This window comes from Aythya ferina, assembly GCF_964211825.1.
Source record: "Aythya ferina genome assembly, chromosome: 6".
Lineage (NCBI taxonomy): Eukaryota > Metazoa > Chordata > Aves > Anseriformes > Anatidae > Aythya > Aythya ferina.
The window spans coordinates 31,273,104-31,292,558 of record NC_140303.1 but is presented as its reverse complement, the minus strand read 5'-3'; the positions used below and the strand labels follow the sequence as shown (position 1 = coordinate 31,292,558).

The 19,455-nt window shown below is 42.3% G+C and overlaps 2 protein-coding genes and 1 long non-coding RNA gene across 15 annotated transcripts in view; 2 read left to right on the top strand and 1 right to left on the bottom strand.

The window, feature by feature from the left end:
• The window catches only part of R3HDM1 (R3H domain containing 1), a 50,526-nt gene extending 48,207 nt beyond the window's left edge, over positions 1-2,319 (top strand). For all 13 annotated transcript variants that reach the window (XM_084524245.1, XM_084524250.1, XM_084524244.1 and 10 more), the window contains one exon: positions 895-2,319. In XM_084524245.1, coding sequence (XP_084380371.1) covers positions 895-1,256 — 362 coding nt within the window. In that variant the 3' untranslated portion in view covers positions 1,257-2,319. The remainder of the gene's footprint in view (positions 1-894) is intronic.
• LOC311439029 lies at positions 1,893-8,139 on the bottom strand. The gene is made up of 2 exons (XR_014694512.1): positions 4,961-8,139; positions 1,893-4,733 (listed from the first exon to the last, which is right to left on the bottom strand). It is a non-coding gene; the product is annotated as an uncharacterized lncRNA (long non-coding RNA).
• Positions 8,140-8,484: 345 nt separating this feature from the next.
• UBXN4 (UBX domain protein 4) overlaps positions 8,485-19,455 on the top strand; it is an 11,985-nt gene continuing 1,014 nt past the window's right edge. The window contains exons 1-12 of the mRNA XM_084524681.1: positions 8,485-8,621; positions 11,997-12,099; positions 12,980-13,008; positions 13,657-13,775; positions 14,278-14,446; positions 14,876-14,978; positions 16,342-16,396; positions 16,545-16,709; positions 17,493-17,620; positions 18,075-18,177; positions 18,521-18,652; positions 18,977-19,185. Of these exons, the coding sequence (XP_084380807.1) occupies positions 8,540-8,621; positions 11,997-12,099; positions 12,980-13,008; positions 13,657-13,775; positions 14,278-14,446; positions 14,876-14,978; positions 16,342-16,396; positions 16,545-16,709; positions 17,493-17,620; positions 18,075-18,177; positions 18,521-18,652; positions 18,977-19,185 (1,397 nt within the window). The 5' untranslated portion in view covers positions 8,485-8,539. The remainder of the gene's footprint in view (positions 8,622-11,996; positions 12,100-12,979; positions 13,009-13,656; positions 13,776-14,277; positions 14,447-14,875; positions 14,979-16,341; positions 16,397-16,544; positions 16,710-17,492; positions 17,621-18,074; positions 18,178-18,520; positions 18,653-18,976; positions 19,186-19,455) is intronic.

Genomic DNA, 19,455 nt, shown 5'->3' with positions numbered 1-19,455 from the left:
AATAAATTGTGGTGACAGGCTAGGGATGTAATGAGAAAAGCACAGGTGAGAAAAGGGCCAGAATGAAATGTAACTGGGCAGAAATGGGCATGGCAAACTGTGGAAACAAAGATGGACAGAAGACTTGATTAGGAGAGAGAGGAAAGATAATAAGAGAGAGAGAGAGAGAGAGGAATGAGAAAAGCGTAGTTTTGAAAGCTGGAGAAAAGACTAGAGAAGACCAGGACTGGACAGTACTAAAAGGAAAAGCAAGTTTACTGGATTCAAGCCAAGTCCAAAACCCTTCTCCCATAATATTATAGTAAATGTGTACCCCTGCTTCCTCTTACTTCTGTGAAATGCAAAATCATACCTAAACCAGAAAAAAGTTAATACTTAGTTTTTTCCTTCTAATAAAAATAAATCCATGAATTTTGAGAACACGCTAGGAGATCTGCAGGTTGGGTCTTTGGAGTTGGTAAAGATGTCATCCAAATAAAACCTGACATCAGCTGTTCTCCCATCTTTACTGGAAATTATGTGTGTTGCAAGTGTTACCTACCATCATCTCTTTGCAGAAAATTACTGATAAATCAGTTCTTTCTAACCATTTTCTGGAGAAGATTCTGAGAGCAGAGAGACTAGCTGTTTAGCACAGTGATGTGTGAAGAGAGTCAGGTGGTAGAGTGAGTGTTCAAATCTACTGCAAAACTTGGTGTGGATTCCCTGCCCCACTCTTCTATCCTCAGCTTTTCTGTGACAGCAGAATGCCCCCTGGGTTCCAGGAATGGCATGCCCGTGTATCAGCATGGCATCAGGCAGTTGGAGATGTGAGATGAAATAACTCACTTTCCGCTGTGTGATGGATCTTTCAGTACAACCACCGATTTTGTTTCCATCTTTTTCTTGTTTCAGTTGTGGGAAAAGTTCTAGAAATAACTGAACTGCCGGAAGGCATAACTCGTATGGAAGCAGAGAAACTATTCGGAGAACTTTTAAAAGTTGGTGCCAAGATTCGGTGGCTAAGGGATTCGCAGTGTCTGCAGACGCAGCAGCACCGTCGTTACTGTGGCAGCGGGGATAGCAATGTGAACACTGAGCCATCCAAACCCAGTGACTTGGCCTCCACGTACACGGTTCTAGCTACGTTCCCTACGATGTCGGCTGCTCAGAACGCATTGAAGAAACAAAGTAGTACCTCAGTGAACAAGTTCAGGCTGAGAACGAGCAAGAAGCACTACGACTTTCACATTCTGGAAAGGGCTAGTTCTCAGTAGCAGTTCCATGGGTGGACACTCAGCCTTTACTACTTCATGTCCTCCTCTCCTCGATTGGCTTGATGTTACGGGGTTTCTGCTCTCTTCAGAGAGACTCCTGGGATGTTTTGTCATGTGACATTAACCATTGAAGAATAACCCAGTGATCCAGCGAGATGAAGAAAAAAAATAAAGAGTTGATCCCAGACAATAGCAAGGAATCACCTTTGAGAAAAGGCAGCTTTCTATAAGGAATGCCGCTGAGATGCCCCCTACTTTTATAATAGTTTTGTTTTATATTTTTGAATTCTTGTATCAGATCCAAAGTTCTATTGTACAGCAGACATTCATAAAATCCCACGTCCAGATTTGTATTTTATAATCCCTTTTCACAGCCAGCACGCAGCTGTCCATTCCAAAGCAGGAGCCTGAGGATTGGTGGAGGGGAAAAGAGAACCATGTCCAAGGAATTACTCTCATTTTCTAGCAAAGTACCCCAAATCTTCAAATTAACCTGTTCCTTTCCCCTTGTGTTTGTTTTTTTGTTTTGTTTTGTTTTTAAAGGAAAAAAAATATAATTTTAGTAACTAGCTAACTCCTTAGATGGTTGTTTTCTTTTGAGATTCATTCAAGCAATGTCAAAAGAAATCACAAGTTGGTTGTAACCTCGAAGGATTTGCTTCTGATCCAACAAGTTTAATAAGTATTTAAGGGGGAATATGAATAGATTACAAAGAATGTTCACTGAATCACATTTTAATATTTCTTTTTAGCAAAAAGGTGAAGAAACTAAATTGTCTTCACAAGTGACAAAATGTTTGCACTTTAATTGTGTTCCCACCAGTATGAATCTCTTTCTCTTCCTTTTCACGCTAAGATAATTGTATTTGATAAGTGCTGGAAACCTTTTTAATGGTTTAAGTTTTCATCATTTGCAGATGCTCACTGGACATTAAAGATTAATTGCACATAAAAATGAAACAAACATTTTTTTTTTTTTTCAATTTGTGTAATTTGCAAGGCTGTACAATGTGTGCTGATGCAAGCCTTTTTCAGTTCAAGAAAATAAATGTTTACAAACAAACTTTTCCAGTGCACTTGTTTAAACTTCTAGGATTCTTCTGAAACCTGGATGAACACATCAATGGTTTGGATCCCTTTAATGTGAGAAAATAACTTGCTAATAACATAAATACTAGAATTTCTCAAAGAACCACTCTCTCTGTTCCTCTTCTTGAAGCATTTATTTATGTCAACCTCCATTTTTTAAGTGTTTCCCTATATAAGTAAAACTAGGAAGAAATTGATCAGGGACCATGAGGTGCTGCTCCTGTTTTGTTGTTTTTTTTTTTTTTTATTCTTAGCATGGGCACTGACTTGCTGCATAGACAAGTAATAACTTGTTCCCTTCCTTTACAGCTGTAGTTCTGTAAAACATTCATTTGTAATTTCCATAAGTGGAAACTTGAGGTAAATGTTATAATATAAAAATATATTTTACAGAGGGAAAGAATTTAGAGGCATTAATTTTCACCTTGTTTTGAAAATTCTACCACTCAACAACCAAATGTAAACATGTGAAGTGGTAGTAACAGTCCTGTGCGTGCTCAAATCATTCATGTGATTTATCAAAAATACGCAGAAGAAAATTGATCTGTCTGGGAATGATGCAGCCTAACGAACGAGGCATGTGGGACTTGACCCTGCAAAATGCCGTAGTGACGGGTATTTACATGGCTGAGGGTACACTTATGCTTGAATGTTCTCCTGAAGTAGAGGGAAAATGTTCAAGCCCTTAGCCAAAAGACAGATTTACTTTAGCAACAGATAAGCAGATCCACTTTGCTAAGTCCGTTTCACTAAAAGGATGGATGTTTCTTGGCATTCAAGTTCATTTGTTACTACTTGAATGAAGAGTCATGCCTCAGAGGATGTATTTCTTCCTCCTGAGGCGGGAGTGCTGTAGCACCCAGTGCCTCTATCACCCCCAGGTTACACAGATTACAATATTCCGCTCCTCCCAGCAGCACAGAGGTGGTAACACAACCATAGCAGGGGCTACATCACTGTTTCTTGTCAATTCTCCAGCACTAGCTCAAGATTACTGTTTTACTCCTGTGAAAGTAGTTAACAAATTAAATGTCTGTACTGACAGGTGCTGAAACCCAGAAAGGCAGCTGCTTCCTGTGGCTAAACATTTCCAGGACATTGTTCCATAGATGTAGAAGAGGAATGTATAACGGAGAGTTTTCATCTATTCTGAATGACCTAAGACCAGAGCTAAGCATAACATTAAATCTAGGTATTTCCAAAGGATGCTGCGTGACTCGCTTCGTTTAATAAACTTTCCCCATAATAACCAAAGAGAAGAAAACAAAGAGGAGAGAGGTAAGCATGGAGAACGTGAGCGAGGCAAACAAAAGGAGGAGAGGAACAAGTCTCAGCCAATATTTCTTAACAAGTATGTTGTAAATTTGAAAGTTCCTCCAGAAGAAAAAAAAGCGTTTAGGAAGTCAGTTTTATTCTAATCCTGAATGACTCTTATCTACAGACAGTTTCCGCTTTCTGGGCATGCTTTCTTTCCTGTTAAGTAGGGGCCGTTAAAGTTTTTGTAAAGTTTTTGTTCTGGATATGCTGATGTGTACCTCATTAACACCCCGGAAGTCCTATTAATTATAAAGCTCTCTGATGTCTAAAATGGGCACAAACTAACATATTTCCACTTTACAGTCTTTTGTTCATTCCAGCTGTTGTGCCATTTCATACTGTCTCTAGTAACTGGCCAGGGTTCATCAGACATCGGCTCTCAAACTTGTTGAACCAAGACCAGCCCCACTCTCCTGGCTTTTACACTTCTGCCCCTTTTGGTTCCCTAAAACACCCAAGTCTAGGGACTGCACAAAAACCCTGAAACTAGGTTTATTCCATGGGTTTGGATCACGTTCTATAAAGCAAATGACTGTACTTCATGGCTTGAAATAGATGCTATATATAAAACTCGCTTTCTCAAGTGTGCTCAGCTAATCCAGACCCAGCATATTTGAGCTTCCCATCATTCCACATTGAAGCTATTTTAAAAGTAAGTAACAGCCAACAGAATTAAAGAGGGACTCGAACTGTTGCAGTGGTTTAAGGCATTTTATTTGTCTGTGAGCATGTCTTAACTGTTGAAGGTGAGGAAAAAGCACTGGAAGAATAACCAGAAAACACAAGCTCATCTGGCTATTACCTACCCCCCAAGTGGTAAGGCTACTACTTGAGTAAGCTTTTATTAATGCAGTAACATTACTGTAGGAAATGCATCCCTGAACTGTGGACAGGTTCAATGTTATTTGTGATAGTACAATGAAAATGATTGCTTAAAATCAAGAAAGCAAGCAAACCCCATCCTTTAGGAACAGTGAAAAAACAATGGGCATGAGGTTGGACTCAGGAAGATCTCCTCACAGCACTGCAGAGCTGCCAAACTGCCCTCGTGTGCTTCACGTTTCATTAAGTCTGGAGCGGTATAAAATAAAACATCAGTACGCTGCTCCTGCACCTTACCTGAAACAAATCTTACCCTGAGCAAATCTAACCCATTTTAATCTGAAAGTCTTTTCTTTTGCTCACATGTGTAGAAGATGATGGTAAAATGAAAAGTAGTGGAACATCATCTACAAAGAAAGGACTTCAGCATTGTTGTGTACTGGCAACTGAAGACTACAGAACTTGGGTGCTCCTACCTGTGACTGTCCCTGATCCCAGAAGCCCATCCCTTACATTTCAAGGTCCAGATGAGGACGGTGGTACAGAGATGGGAGTTTAGTTCTGTTGAAGCATGAGAAGAATCATTTAGTGTTGAATAAGGCACTTTGATACGCAGCTTGCCTTTCCCAGCAAGACCAGTTTTGTTGTCCTGTATTAGTCAAACTGCTCTATACCCTTTTCCTATCCAGTAATGCAAGCCCTTTCCCTCTGAAGGTAGAATAAAGTCACGTTCTCATGCTTTCACACTCATTTGTGCCTTAGAACTGCACATCCAGCATGTTGTTCTGAGTTGATCCTGTAGTAGCTTGTTTGGATCTCTGAAAGGGAGTCAAAATTGCAACTAACTTCTATGAAGATCTAATTTAGCTTCATGAATTTCTTTTTTCCTAAAAAAAAAAAAGTGGCGTGGGCTGCAATTTCTTGTATTTAGCCCTGAGGCAAGGAACACTTGCATGAAGTTCTAGAGGAAATTGATCAAACCGCTTTTATGCCAAGGGTCATGACAAATTATTGTAGCTCAAAAAGGACAGCCTTCAATCCCTTCAGTGCTTCTACAGTTCAGTCTTGTGCCATCTCTTATGACATCACTGGTGGGGTACCTCTATTCAAAGTGTTGATTCTGCTCACGTTTAAAGTGTTTTGGGTTTGGGTATTTCTGGTTAGTGATGTCAATAAGCGTAAAAACAGTGCACAACGTTAATGTGACTTCATTTTGGAAGTCTTAATTCCCGTGTGTAGTCGAGAACACCTAAAAGGGTCCAGTTTCCAAAACCTGAACATTAAGTCACTTTAAGCTATCTTATTCTGGAACCGAAGAGCAAAGTCACTATTCACAGCTGAAAATTTTAGATGTAAGGTCCAATGTAAATGAGAAAGTCTCTTGGTTGCCTTGAAAATGATGCAGTTGTGTTGTTATCATAACATGTACAATCCTCCCTTTGGTTCAATGTCTGCCTTCTGCGTTTAGGCTTATAGGGCTGGAGTTGGGACCTGTCTGGCAACCCCTTGTTAGCAAGGTTTATTTTTTATCCTGCTTGTAATTACTTGACTGCTTTGCAATGCTAGCAGATTGTCGAAATGTGTCAGGTTGAAAGCGGGTCTTGCTTAAGAGATGATTAAGAAACATTAAAAATTGGTACAGGGCACGAAGACTTTACCATTTGCTGCTTTTTTAATGTTATTTTTTCAGTCTTACTGTTAAAGCAGACGAGCCTAGTCATCATATGGGCTGCATGCAACTGTAATGAACTGTTTCTGCACTTCTGAAGAGAAATTTGAATGTCAGATAAGACTAGTGCTGTAAACCAAAGAGCTCTGTAGGAAAACCTGTATGTTGCTGACACTTGTTTGCTTTTAAAACTGGTTAAAAGTATAAAAATAAACTGTGCTGCTGTGTATAATTTTTAACAGTGAAGTTTATTCTTAATTCAGATCCCATGCCCCAGTTAACTGCAAATCGGAGTTAGACTAAGGATTGATGATGATAAACCATGCTGACAGCAGTGAAACCTCTCAGACATAGGCACAGCAGAGGTAGAAGTGCTAGAAGATGGCTGCAGCATGCACTGGTTTCAACCCTAAGCGATCTGCTACATTCGTTTTCCTAAAATCACTTGACAGCTAACTTAAAGAAAATCTATACATATCTATTTATAAAAATGGACTAATGCACATCATGCACAATTTACAAAGGACCTCAGACGGAACTTGAAATGGGGACACTGGCATTCTCCTTCTAACACCTAATTTTAACTCTTTTTTGCACTAGTTATAAGATTAGTTAGGGAGATGGGTATGCAGCACAGCCTCACCCTTCTGATGGTTTCCAAATTAGTTACTCTAAGAAATAGCACCATTAAGCGTGCTATGATAGCCTACAGTATTGGTTTATAGATACGAGGAAGTGCACCACAGCTTGTCTCGTTTAGTCAAATTATTTGCCTTTTAACCTGGCTTAAATTGATACTTTGAACTGTTAACGAACCACTGATTAGCGTCAAGTGACAGTGCAATTAAAAATAATTCACTAATAAAAATATTTTCCTGTACAAAGTCAATCTGCAGTGTTCTGTTGTTGCTGCTTTTTGTTGCTTGGTGTTGTGTTTTTTTTTTGAGGGGGTCATGATTCACCAATCTCTTAAAATGTAAATGAGCCTCTTGCATTGTTTCTCATGCAGATTGCCAAATTCAAGCTTTGTGTATTTTATCTTAAACTAGCTGAAGTTTCCCCAAGAGCAGTAGATGTGATTTCCATCAGATTTGGATCCGTATGTTCTGAAGAGTTTCAGACTTGCAATACCAAATGCTCTGGAGGTGGACTGTGAAGCTACCTCACGCGTTACACAATGTTGCCATTACAAGGGACTTGGGAAGCAGGCTGGATGTGAGAGAAGCCTTTCCAAATCACTTTAAATAAAGGCTCAGGAAGGTTCCCTAATCCACGTGGCATGTCTTTCCTTTAGGGTTCTTATTTGTCCCCACCTAGTGTCTGAGGTGGTGCAACCCACCCAACTCCATCCCTCTGCCCTGCACTACAAATGCTCCCTGTGCTTGGAGCGTTCTGCTGCTTCGCAGGGACACCTGCTCAAGGGGCTCTCAGATTAATTAGTTACAGCTGCAGAGACATGTGCAACTGCAGCAACTCAATGGCCCCACAGTTAGAGAATTATACTTGTTACATTTTAATTATTTGAAAATTCTAATACTTCTATAAAATGTAAAGATTGTCTGCTCTCACAAAAGTCACCTATCCAGTCATTAGTAAGCCTTTCACTTTTACGTTTAAACAAAATTCCTTTCTTGAAGTGGTTTAAAAATTTTTGAGAGTCATACTTGCAAAACAATTTCCCAAACAAGTGGTGTTCAGCACCTCTTACCCTTCTTGTGCAGCTCAGCTTCTAACTGGAGGTTCCAAGCACAGGGTGGGTGATAAACACAAACTGCAGCTGCTGGGAAGGCCATGAGGATGAGTACAGAATGTATCACACGTCTGCATCGAGCTCAGGATGCTTGTACACGTTACACCCTAACCTCTGCCTTTACATGAAGATGCATAACAGGGATGAACAAAAAGTCATCTCTAAAAAATGCTTATTGTTTACACTGCTACCACCCAACTTTTGGCATTGCTCTTAAATCCAGAAAATCCAGAAGGTGCAACCTCAGCAGAGGTTGTACACCTCCCCCTAACCCTGTCCCCAGGCGCCAGCCCCAGCCCCCCCAGGGGCGATGACCCCCCGCCTCCCTGGGCAACCCGTCCCAGCACCTGGCTGCCTTCTGAAGAGAAATGTCTCCTCATTTCCAACCTGAGCCCCCCCGGCGCACCCTGGGGCTGTTCCTTGTGGCCCCATCCCTCACTCAGCGCGCAGTTCCCCCACTTTCCCCTCAGGGTCCCCCCCCCAGCCCTCTCCCTACCCCCAGCCCCCAAGATGGCGCCCGCCCCTTCCCCTCCCCTCAGGAGGCGGCTTGGAGGCTGTTGGGAGGGGGCGGGGCCGCGCGCATGCGCCCCGGCGGCGGCGGCGGCGGCGGGCCGGGAGCGGGGCCGTGCGGGCGCCATGTTGTGGTTCGGCGGCTCCATCCCCGCCGCCATCGCCGCGGCCAAGCAGCGCGGCGCCGTCTTCGTCGTCGTCGTCTCAGGTACCGGGGGGCAGCGGGAGGCCGGGAGGGGGCTCGGCTGGGCTGGGCTCGGCTCGGCGCTGCCCGGCCCGGCCTGGCGCGTTGTGCTGTGTCAGGGCCGGGCGCTGCGCCCCCGCCTCGGCTCCGTGAGGGGACGGCGAAGCCCTCACGGAGCCCTCACAGAGCCCTCACGGAGCCCGCCCGGCGCTGAGGCGGCTCCGCGGGTGCCCCCGGGGCACGGAGCCTTCGGATCCTCGGAGGTGTTCGGTGGCGCCTGGATTGTGCTTGCAGGGCCTTGGTGTAAACACCGCAAGGATGTGTGTGCTGGGCTCTGTGAGCCCTGCTCGAAGGGTGCCGGGGGCCAGCACGCTGCTGGCAGCGGCGGGGGTTGTGGCTCAGGTGGGTCCAGGCTGAAAACCCCATGCGTGGCCGTGGCCCGGGGGCTGCGCGCGTGGCCACGGGCAGGGAGGAGAAGCGCTGGGGGCAGCTTTCTGTGCGGGACACACTCCCTCCAGACATGCTCTGTGCTCTTGTTCTGTGCGCTTTGCCCAATAATCTCCATCTGGAGAAAACGTTAATAAAGGGGAGCAGTGAGCAAGAGAAAGGCCAGCTATAAATCAGGTGTGGTTTTAGGGTGGCCGCTGTGATGGGCGGTTATTGAGTCAGTCTTGATGGAAAGTGCTGAAGCCCGTTGGGCTCGCTTCATTTGCTCCGGTTCCTGCCACCATCTGTCTGCGCCTCTCATCCTGCGCCCTGCACTTCTCTAAACAAGTGCTGCAAAATGAAGAACTGGATTGTTTGTTCTGGTTCTAGAGTACGTTCTAGCCAAGCAAGAAATAACATAGCTGTTTACCTTAATGATGAGGAGGTGCTGTGTGAGACTGCAGTTGCATGTTGTTCAGCCAGTTTTTTTTATTATTAACATTTTTGTTTGCAGCTGTAATCCTAACACTTGTAGTTTAGTTTTTAAACCTTCACAGCATGGTTCTGATGATGCAGTTGTGTGAGCGTGTTAAAGATCCCATCCTGTGAACACCCTGGGTACCTTGGAAGAGGTTCTGCAGATGATTTTCTTGCCTTCAGGGTTAGAAGACTCCTTTAATGGTTTGAGTTACTTCATCTGAAGTTGTGTGGTTTTGGTGTGTTTCTTTTTTTAATGGAACTTCTTTAGATGCCTCTTCTGTGCTGACTGAGGTGTTTGAGATTGTTGTTACCAAAAGTTTGACATGTTCTGATAACAGAAATACCAGGCCGCTCATAACCAGTGCGTTTCCAGAAGTGGAAGAGGAAGGGGAAAGTGTAGCCAGGACTTCAAGCTAGAATGTTTGTTTTTAGAAACATTTGTAGAAATGGTTTTGCTTATAACTTTATTTGTAGTTGATTTTTTCTTTTTAACAGAACCCAGATTTGCAATCCCAAGTTATTTGTTAGTGTTTTCTATCCAAGCTGTATCAAAGCGCTTTTCAAGCTGGCTGTGTGGGATGCTGCGAGGAGGAGGAGGTGAGCAGCTCAGCGCTCCAGCCCGTGGAGCGGGCAGGCCCTACCCCAGTGGGTAGTTACGAAACGGTGAACGTGTTGTGTGAAGTCAGCTGGGCTTGTTGTCTTCTGTAAGGGAAACATTTTTCCCTGATGACTGTGTGCTACACGGGATGTAACTTAGGACATTGTGAATTTTGTCAAGTCCTGTTGAGCTCAGCCTCTAGACTTCTCTGATGCTTTTTGTGCTTCGTTTCCAGGATGTTGTTACTGCTAAAGAACCGTGACAAATGAACCTTAACCCCCAAATGGGACAAGGTTATTAAATCAAAAAGCTACACGGGTGGTTATTCTGTGGGTAGTCACAACATTAAACCGTGCTCCCTGACATTCAGGTCTGCAATACATGAGCTACCAGCATTTTTGTTCCCGAGGCACATCTCTGAGATGTGCTGTGAGTGATCTCCAACCTGCTTTTGTCTTTCAACATTCTTTCGCCAACTGCAGCAGTTGTTGGGATGGACAAGTTGCGTTAGGCAAGCACCGAGATATTTTTAGTAGCCTAATCGGATGAGCACATGTGCTCCAAAGAAGCGCGTGCAGTGCAGGGGCTGCCTGTCCCTGAGCATTTGGGAACGGGGAGGAGGCTGTGATGCTCTCGGCACGGCAGCTGCGTCCATCGGCCGCAGTGGGAAGTGCTGCAGCCACAGGAGAACGAAGGGCTGCTGTGTAAATCATCCTAGTTAGTAACTCGGGGTGTGCAGAGTAAGAGCAATAGAGCCGAGTACTTCCTTAGCATCCACAATCCTTCCAGTGAAAAGCCACGTTTCCAAAACCAGTGTATTTTAGATGCCTTTCTTGCTGAGCAGCGTTGTGGCCAGCCAGTTGTAGCCTTGAGGGAGCAGGGCTTCACCAGGGAGCTGCACAGAAAGCTCTGATCTTTAACGAGTGAAAAGCGCTGCATGAAATAGCAACTGGGATGAAACAAACAAACGGTTTGTTGTTGAATAATGGACTTGTGCTGGAAGCCAACGTGTGACTCAGTTCTTCATCAAGAGCACAGGCAATCCCAAGCTGCTAGGAAGTACTAGAAATGAAAGATAAACAAAAGCTTGTAGGTTGGTTCGCTTGTGGAAAAATAACAAACTCATCTGAATGTATTTATTAACCCAAGTCCTCACTAAACCGGTGCTTGGGAAGGTAAAAGGATGACTGGCATTGTTTCACCTGGTTAAAATAACGTCCTGAGTGTGCGTCACCAAAACGCTTTCACTTTTCCTGGCTTAAGTAGCTCTCCTACTGCCGATCTGGTTCTGGTGGGTTCCTGACTCCTTTTAAACAAAATAAATGGATTTTTTAACATTATTAAACTCTGAAGCGTTGTTTGCTGAATTATGTTTTCCACGGGGTGAGAAGTGCAGTTCTACCTCTGTTAGCAGCTGCTGCGCCAACGCGTACTTACATTTGTAAGGACTGGTGAGCAGAGGATGGTAGGTGAAGGCTAGCGCTGGGGAGGCACAGTGTTTTGCTGACTGCTGCGAGCTCTCCGTGCGTGTTTGGAGCGTACACCAAAGCAGAACGTTAAAGCATGAACGTATTCCTGTAACATGAAAATGAGGCCCGTCACAAGTTGGGCAGTGAGGTGATGCCACCGAGCTGATCTCCAGACTCGCTGTCAGATCCAGTCCCTTGATCTCTCCTCCGCCAGTATGTCCAGTCCCTTCTGTCCATCCGGTGCATCAGCTGGAGTGAATTGCCTTCAGATTATAGTGGGAAAAAAATCAACCCATTTGAAAATGATTTTGAGAGACTTTTGCAAAGCTGATTTCAAGGGGTTGAAGCAAAGCTTAAATCAGCTTAAATCAGGCTGGAGGTGTTTGCTTGTGGCACGGTTAGCTTCATGTGTGCTGCATTTTGCAGGTGAGGATGAACAATCCACCGAGATGGCCGCGAGGTGGGAAGATGAGAAGGTGACCGAGGCTGCCTCAGATGGTTTCGTTGCTATTAAAATCGACACCAAAAGGTTTGATCCTATTCTCATTCTGTTTCTTACATGATCTTCCTTTGATGATGATGAAAGTAGAAGGCTTTTGAAGTCCTGTCCCTGATTTGAAAGTAGTCTAAATAACATGTTCCAGAGCATGAGTGAGTTTGGTGCTGCTGGAGCCAATGGAGTCAGAGAAAATTCAAAATTCCCAGGTTTCCTGTTACAGTGTGCAGAATATTCACTGTATTTTTCCTACTGAATTTCAGTTTTAGAATACTAGAGTTTTAGAATATAGTAAAGAATATTTGAGGATGTCCTTCATCAACAGAAAAGGATAGCAAAAAAAAAACAGGCCAAGAAAAAAAAGGAATAAAAATGCAAGTACTTACAAGGCAATTCTTGGTTTGCCCAGCTACATCATGAATTTGAAAATTCTTAGGAATTCATTAAGATAGGTCTGTAAGGCCCTGGAGAAAAAATGCTTCTCTCTTGTGACACGCAATGCAGAAGCAGTAATGTTCCTGGATGAGTTACTCAGTTTTGTTAGTATGAGCACCCCAGTTCTTGTGCAGAAAGCACGTTGACATTTCCAAAAGTTGCATTATTTTGGAATGCTCTATAGGCATTTTAGAAGAATTTGTCTTATTTGCACACAGTACACTTGATGTCTTTTTCTTGAATTGCTTCTTAGCATTATTTCCATAAATAATAATCTGTAGTCAACTGTGACAAGCAAGGATTGTCACCATGTCAACACTTATGCAAAATGTTAATGAGAAGATGTGTTTTTCAGTGTTCTCTCAAGTATTTAAATAGTTTTGTGTGTGGTGGTAGGACAGTTATTTTTATGTTGAAAGACTTAAAGTTGTTGCAAAGTGATTGCTTCTCCTAAATATGCATCTTTTCTTTCAAACAGTGAAGCATGCCTGCAGTTTTCTCAAATTTGTATCCTTTGAAAACAATTTAGATCCTGCATTATGATCATAGCTAATTGAAATCCAGAAGATGATAATGTTCTTAAGGCAAATAATTACAGGCAATGTTATTAAAAGTACTTCTTAGTGCAGAAAAACGTGTAATAAGATGTGTAGTTCAGAATTGCAGAGGAGGAGGAACAAGTGGGTTAGGTTCTGCCAGACACATAGGTATGAGCTTAGGTGAATGTCTGCCTGTATAGGTAGGTTGCTGTTTGTAGCTCAGAAATGCTGTGGGATGCTGAGAAAGGGAGAGCTGTACCTTGGCGTGCATCATCATGGTATTGTAAAGATTTCAGTAGTATCTACATTAGAAGTCATCTCACTTTAAAACAAAATCTTTCAGCTTCAAAGTGTAGTTGGTTGGCTGTGCATGTGTCGGAGTAATTTATTTTGGCTCAGACCATTTCAAGGAAAAGAAGAAATACCGATCAGATGTATGTAGTTTTTCCAGCATATTTGGTAGCTCCTTTTTTCTTTCTCCTCTGGCACTTAATACTAGTAACAGGTGGAAAGAGAGTATTGGGCTAGAGGATGCTGTGGGGAGGACTTCTGCTTTTGCTTTAAATGTCACTCTATAAATTTTTGTTGTTTGTTCCCCTTAACTGTAGCTGTGCAGATCCTGTAGTGTGTGTTCCATCCAGTTTTTTTATAGGAGACAATGGAATCCCTCTGGAAGTAATTGCTGGCAGTGTTTCTGTAGAAGAGCTCGTTACCAGAATCCATAAAGTCAAACAGGTAACGCTGGCTGGCAGGCTGGAGCTGTCACACAGATACGCATGCGTGTTCAAGACAGGCCCTTAGCGTGCACCTTGGGAAGTCTGAATTACTGGGTTTATATCCTTCCAACAACAAACAGCAAATTTTAAATTCAATACAAAAGCTGAACAGGTTTGAAAGCACTGTGCAGAAGTGCTGCGCTACGTTGTGTTGTTTCACAGATTATTTTTTTATATTAATTTGTGTAACACCTACAGAAATGAAGTATATCAAGAACCCTAAACTGGAACATGTGATGTACTACAAAGCATAGGTAGTTTTTATCACTTTGATTTCAATTGTGAGACTACAGTTAGGAAAAAAAAATAATATTCTGTGTCACACTGAACAATATAGGATAATTCTAGTTTTATATTTTAAATAAGACTGATTCTCCAAAAATAATTCAGTAGCCTTGGCTTTCGAACCTGAGGAAAACATCTGAAGTTTCATAGTCTGGCTTTTCACCCCAATTTCCTAGATGCATGCAGAAAAAGGGCAACCTCTGGAAAATCCCAGTCAGTCATCTGCTCCGTGTCCCTCATCTCAATCTGATGGTGCTCCAGAAAACGTGCAATCCATAGCAGCAGCGTTCTGTGACTCTGCCGAGTCTGTTACGTCAGAGACAGTAAGGCCTTCTGCTGCTAACGGTTAGTATTGTTACCAAAATGATACCTGATTTGCTTGGAAATTGCTTTCCTTGTCTTACATTGTTATATGTTATGTAAAAGACAGAATGGACTTGCTGAGGAAAAACTTGAGTATAGCAGATGCTTCTTACAGGACTTGTCATTCTCCTGTTGTAACACATGAGGCGTGCCCCGTTTACCCATTTATAATACAACACAACCTGTGTGTGCTGTCTTGCAATAACATTTGGTAAAAGAGGTTTCTCTGGGCTAGTAACCTGAACCAAGAGGGGGGGAATGGCACAAAGAGTTTAAACAGCAGAATTTCTTATCTTCTTGAGATGTTCTAGCTGCTGCCAGTTATGGCTAATAATGAGCGTTTGATAATACTTCTGTGCTAAGAGGCATGCCTTTTCTCTTGTGCGTTACCTTCTTGTAAATCACTTGAAGATGGAGCAAATTCAGGTCAAGCAAGCCAGGAAGCTGCTCAGTCTTCAGATGCACAAGCGAGTGGTGCTCAGCCCGCGAATGACCTTGCACTCAAAGTAGAAAGGTAACTCTTCTTTTGTAGCCTTCCAGTGTACTGTATTTGTTTCTCGGGAGGCACTTTGTGATCAGACAGGCTCAATTACAGGATTTAGGTGCTGATTCTGCTGTCATCCAGCAGGCATTTATGTGGCCTTATTTTTGTTTGGATGTTTGAGGTAGTAGTAAGGTTGATACAAAACCCAACTTTTAAATTAATTTCTTGTGTACTCTGAAAGAAGAGGGTGATCTGGAAAAACTATTATTGTCACTACTTTGATACAACTTTGCAATTATTTTGATAGAACTTGAATTCAGACTGTTTTGAAGGAGTTAAAACACTGAACGGAAAGTATCTGTAAGACAGATACTGTTTATAATATCCTACCTAAAACCAGTAACACATATTTAGTAAATACATTTTAGTAGCATAAATCATCCTATTTTTAAAACCTCATACTTAATTTCCATGTTATTCCAAAGGAGTTGGACAGTAAGTGTAATTTTACCTGCAACAGCTCAGAAAATGCACTGGCAAGACTGATAGAAAGTCAGTATTTTAATATAGATACTGTCATTCCTTTTTTAAACCTGTACTAATCTTAAATTGTACCATATTTGCATACACCTAAAGCATTTCTTCTGGGCAGAAGAAAGGAGAAGACTGTGGTAGTTCCCATTTTCTTTTAAAATGACAAAACAACAGCTACTGTACAAACAAAAAAGTTTCTCCTTTTATCAGACTGCTGGTATTATTTGGTCATATCTGTTCCCAGACTTGAAATACGTTGCACCTCAGTATGTTTTTGGGAATCAGTCCTCATTCTAAGGCATCTTTCTGGGGAAATGAGACACATGTGCATCTGTATTACAGCTGAGTGCTATGTAATATTTGTTCTCCAGTTTAGGAAGTGATGTGCAGAAGAAACCTGACAGGTTACATAGTTAAGAACAGATTGAGACTTGGTTGGTGTTTCTTTTACCACAGGTCATAAATAGTATTGTTTATTGTATGTTCTAAAAGTTGATTCAACAATAAGAATATGTGGTATTATTCATTTTCTGAGCAGATGATAGAAGGAATGTGTTAGAACTACCATTCAAAAACTGGAAGCTAGGGGGTGGATCCCAACCTCATGGTTTTATGGACTGCACAGCCACATGTGGATGGATCATTAATGGATCATGGATCCATTAATCCATGGATCCATTAATCCATTAATGGATCATTACCCCTTACACTAGGGGTTAGCAATGTGTTACTGTTCCTGTTCCTGTTCATTTTCATGTGTTTCCTTCTGTGTTTGCAAATGCATCATCAAAATTAAAAAAAATAACAATAACAGTAGATACTGTGATTTTAAGACTTTTCACTTTGTTTGTAAATTTAGGATAACAAAAAAGCTTGAAGAAAGGCGAGAAGAGAAAAGGAAAGAAGAAGAACAGGTAACACAAAAATATAAAAGTGCTTGCAGTATTTATTTAGATACCCGTATTTGAATAAATGCTTAATTCCCGTTAAAAAAAAATACGTTTCAATCTTGTCCAAGGCAATTTTGTGGTCCCGTTTTTATTGTCTCTGTTCTTTATGCAGAAAGAAATTAAGAAAGAAATCGAACGGAGAAAAACCGGTAAAGAAATGCTAGAGTACAAAAGACGGCAAGAAGAAGAATTGACAAAACGGATGTTAGAGGAAAGGAACAGAGAAAAGGCAGAAGAGAAGGCAGCTAGAGAGCGTATAAGACAACAGATTGCAATGGTAAATTTTGTGTTTTGAAGGATAGCTTGCTGCTTCTCTCTCTTGCAAGGGCCAACAGCATACTAAAAAAGTAAACTTTCTTGTTAGGAGAAACATTGAAAGATCTTCATTTTTTTCTGTTTGGAATCCCGTGGCCTTGTGTGATAACAATCTGCATTTGTGGTTTTATAGTAGCACTTGTTGTGTATAAAATGAAGCTTCTGCTTTCATATTCATGATGATATCTATCAGAATGAGCATACCAACTTGTCTTCTACATTGTTGGAGCCAAGTGGTGGATTATCATTAAATATTAAAAAAAAATACACAATTTTTCTGAGATCTGAAACAGAAACGCAGGGAGTACTTCATTGCAGAGCATGCCAAGGAATGATGGCTTCCAAATGGCGGGGGTTATTTTTTGTTTTAAATTTGTATCTACACACAAACATCTATATCTACAAGCATTTCACAACATTTGAAATTCTACCTCATTTCTAAGTTTTGGCCTAGAAAACCGCAGCACTGCAACTTGTAAGATTTTTTTCACTTTCTCTTCCCTGGAATGTTAAACTTCCATGGGAAGACCATCTGTTAACTACGTGGATGAAGTGACTCATTGCAAAGCGTGTGTCATCTCAGCTAACGATGGGCTCATGCAGTTTGGCAGTGAGCACAGCTCTGCAGCCTGACTGTCTCTCCTACTTGTATCGGTGCCGTTGGATTTGCAGTACAGGTTGTGCTTTAGTGAGAGTTAAGCTACGGTTTATGGTAAAAATGAAGTTTTGTTTGGTCTTTCCAAAGGATCGTGCTGAGAGAGCGGCTCGCTTTGCAAAATCCAAGGAAGAAGCAGAAGCTGCAAAAGCTGCAGCTCTTCAGGCTAAACAGGCTGAGCTGGAGGCCAGAAAAGAAGCATCTCAAAAGGAACGAAGGTGAGTTGTTGGAGAGAAAGCAGAAGCGGATGTTTTGGGGGAAAGGTTTTAAAAAAAAAGTTTATATAAGCTTTAGGAAATTAGATAGTATATCCTAATCTGTTATTTGATGCTAGGTTGGAATGTTTAGTGACATGAAAAGTAGCTTTCTCTTGCAATGGTTACTGACAGCTATCTACGTGAATGTTACGTTCTCTGATAACTGGCATCGGTTAAACATTTCTGATGGTGGTGCTCACCTCCGTTAGCATCCTCTCTGAATATTGGTGGGTTTTGGACTCTGATAAAAATGCAAAGGAGATGCATTGTGATACGTAAGCAGGATCCAAATTTGTAAGCCATCTACACGCTGCCCTAAGTAGGATGACTGTTCCCCCCCTGTGAATACCGCCCAGCTAAAGCCCCAGGAGCGGCTGTCTGTAAGTGCTGACTGACCATGGTGCATGTCCCGCAGCCTGGTAGCCAGGATTCAGTTCCGCCTGCCAGATGGATCTTCCTTCACTAACCAGTTCCCGTCCGAAGCACGGCTGGAAGAGGCGAGGCAGTTTGCTGCACAGGTAAGTCAGTGTCTCATGTTGATGCATGCTGATTAGTGTGGTGTAGCAGCACCTAGTCAGTAAGTGTGGTGGGATTGCCACCAGCTGCTTGCCTTTTTCTTTGTATGAAGCGGGTTTGGTTAGCACCCTTTTCTGCTGCCACCAGCTGCCTTTGTGTAACTGGTGAGCTGCAAGATATGAGAAATTCTCCATTTCTTCAGGTGGACAGCGTTGTCGTTTTGATTAAAAAAAAAAAAACAAAAAAAACTCCTTGTCAGTAAAGCGAGGGGTGCTCAACTGGCAACTCTGTGATTGTTAGGAAGTGAGCAGTTAGAAATAAAGTGTTTTATTCATATTTTCACAGACGGTTGGTAATGCTTATGGCAATTTTTCGCTGGCAACAATGTTTCCCAGAAGGGAATTTACCAAAGAAGATTATGGAAAGAAATTACTGGAGCTAGAGCTGGTACCCAGCGCTTCAGTGGTGCTGCTGCCGGTAGGTGCTGGGGTTTGGTTGGTTTGTTCCTCACTTACCCCCGAGCAGTGACACTGTTGCTGTCTAGCTGCTTTTAGTCAGCCGTTAAAACATTCAGCTTGAATTTTGGTCGTTCCTTTGTCTAAGATTGCATAATCAAGACTATAAAAAGGACTTTTTTTTCTGAGATGGATAGGTGGTGTAACCAAATGGATAGGTTTAATGTGTAACCAAAGGGGTTCTTTTCTCATATCTACTGAAAAGCTTCTAAATTCGGTATGAAGTACTCTGTCTAAACGAGTAGCGCTTTAATACCTGAGAAGCTTGCTCTGTGTTCACGTCCAGGCGGGAAGACCGGCTACTTCGGTTGTTCAGGCTTCAGGTGGTGATCTGTGGAAGTTCTTGGGCACAATACTTTATCCCCTCTTAGCAGTCTGGAGATTTATTAGCAATTTCCTGTTTACAAGTCCACCTCCCTCACAGTCTGCTGCGAGAACCGCTCATCAGCAAGACCATTCAAATCCTTCAAAGCCCAGCAACAGTGAGCAAAGCAGGTAATCAAAACTGTTTTGGGTGGCCATTTCTCAAAATACTTGTTAGAAAGATTTTTGTCTTATGTTGGAGAACTGCATGTCTGTTCTCCTCCAACTGCTGCTCTGTCCTGGCCTTTTCTGGCTACCATCCTTCCTATGGATGGAGGATAAACTGGTGGCTAGTAAACTGCACTGCAGTCCTGATGAGGGTATCTTGATTTTTACATGTGTGATTAATCCAACGCCTTACTGTTTGCTTTGATTTCCAACTACAGAGCAGAAAAAAGCATT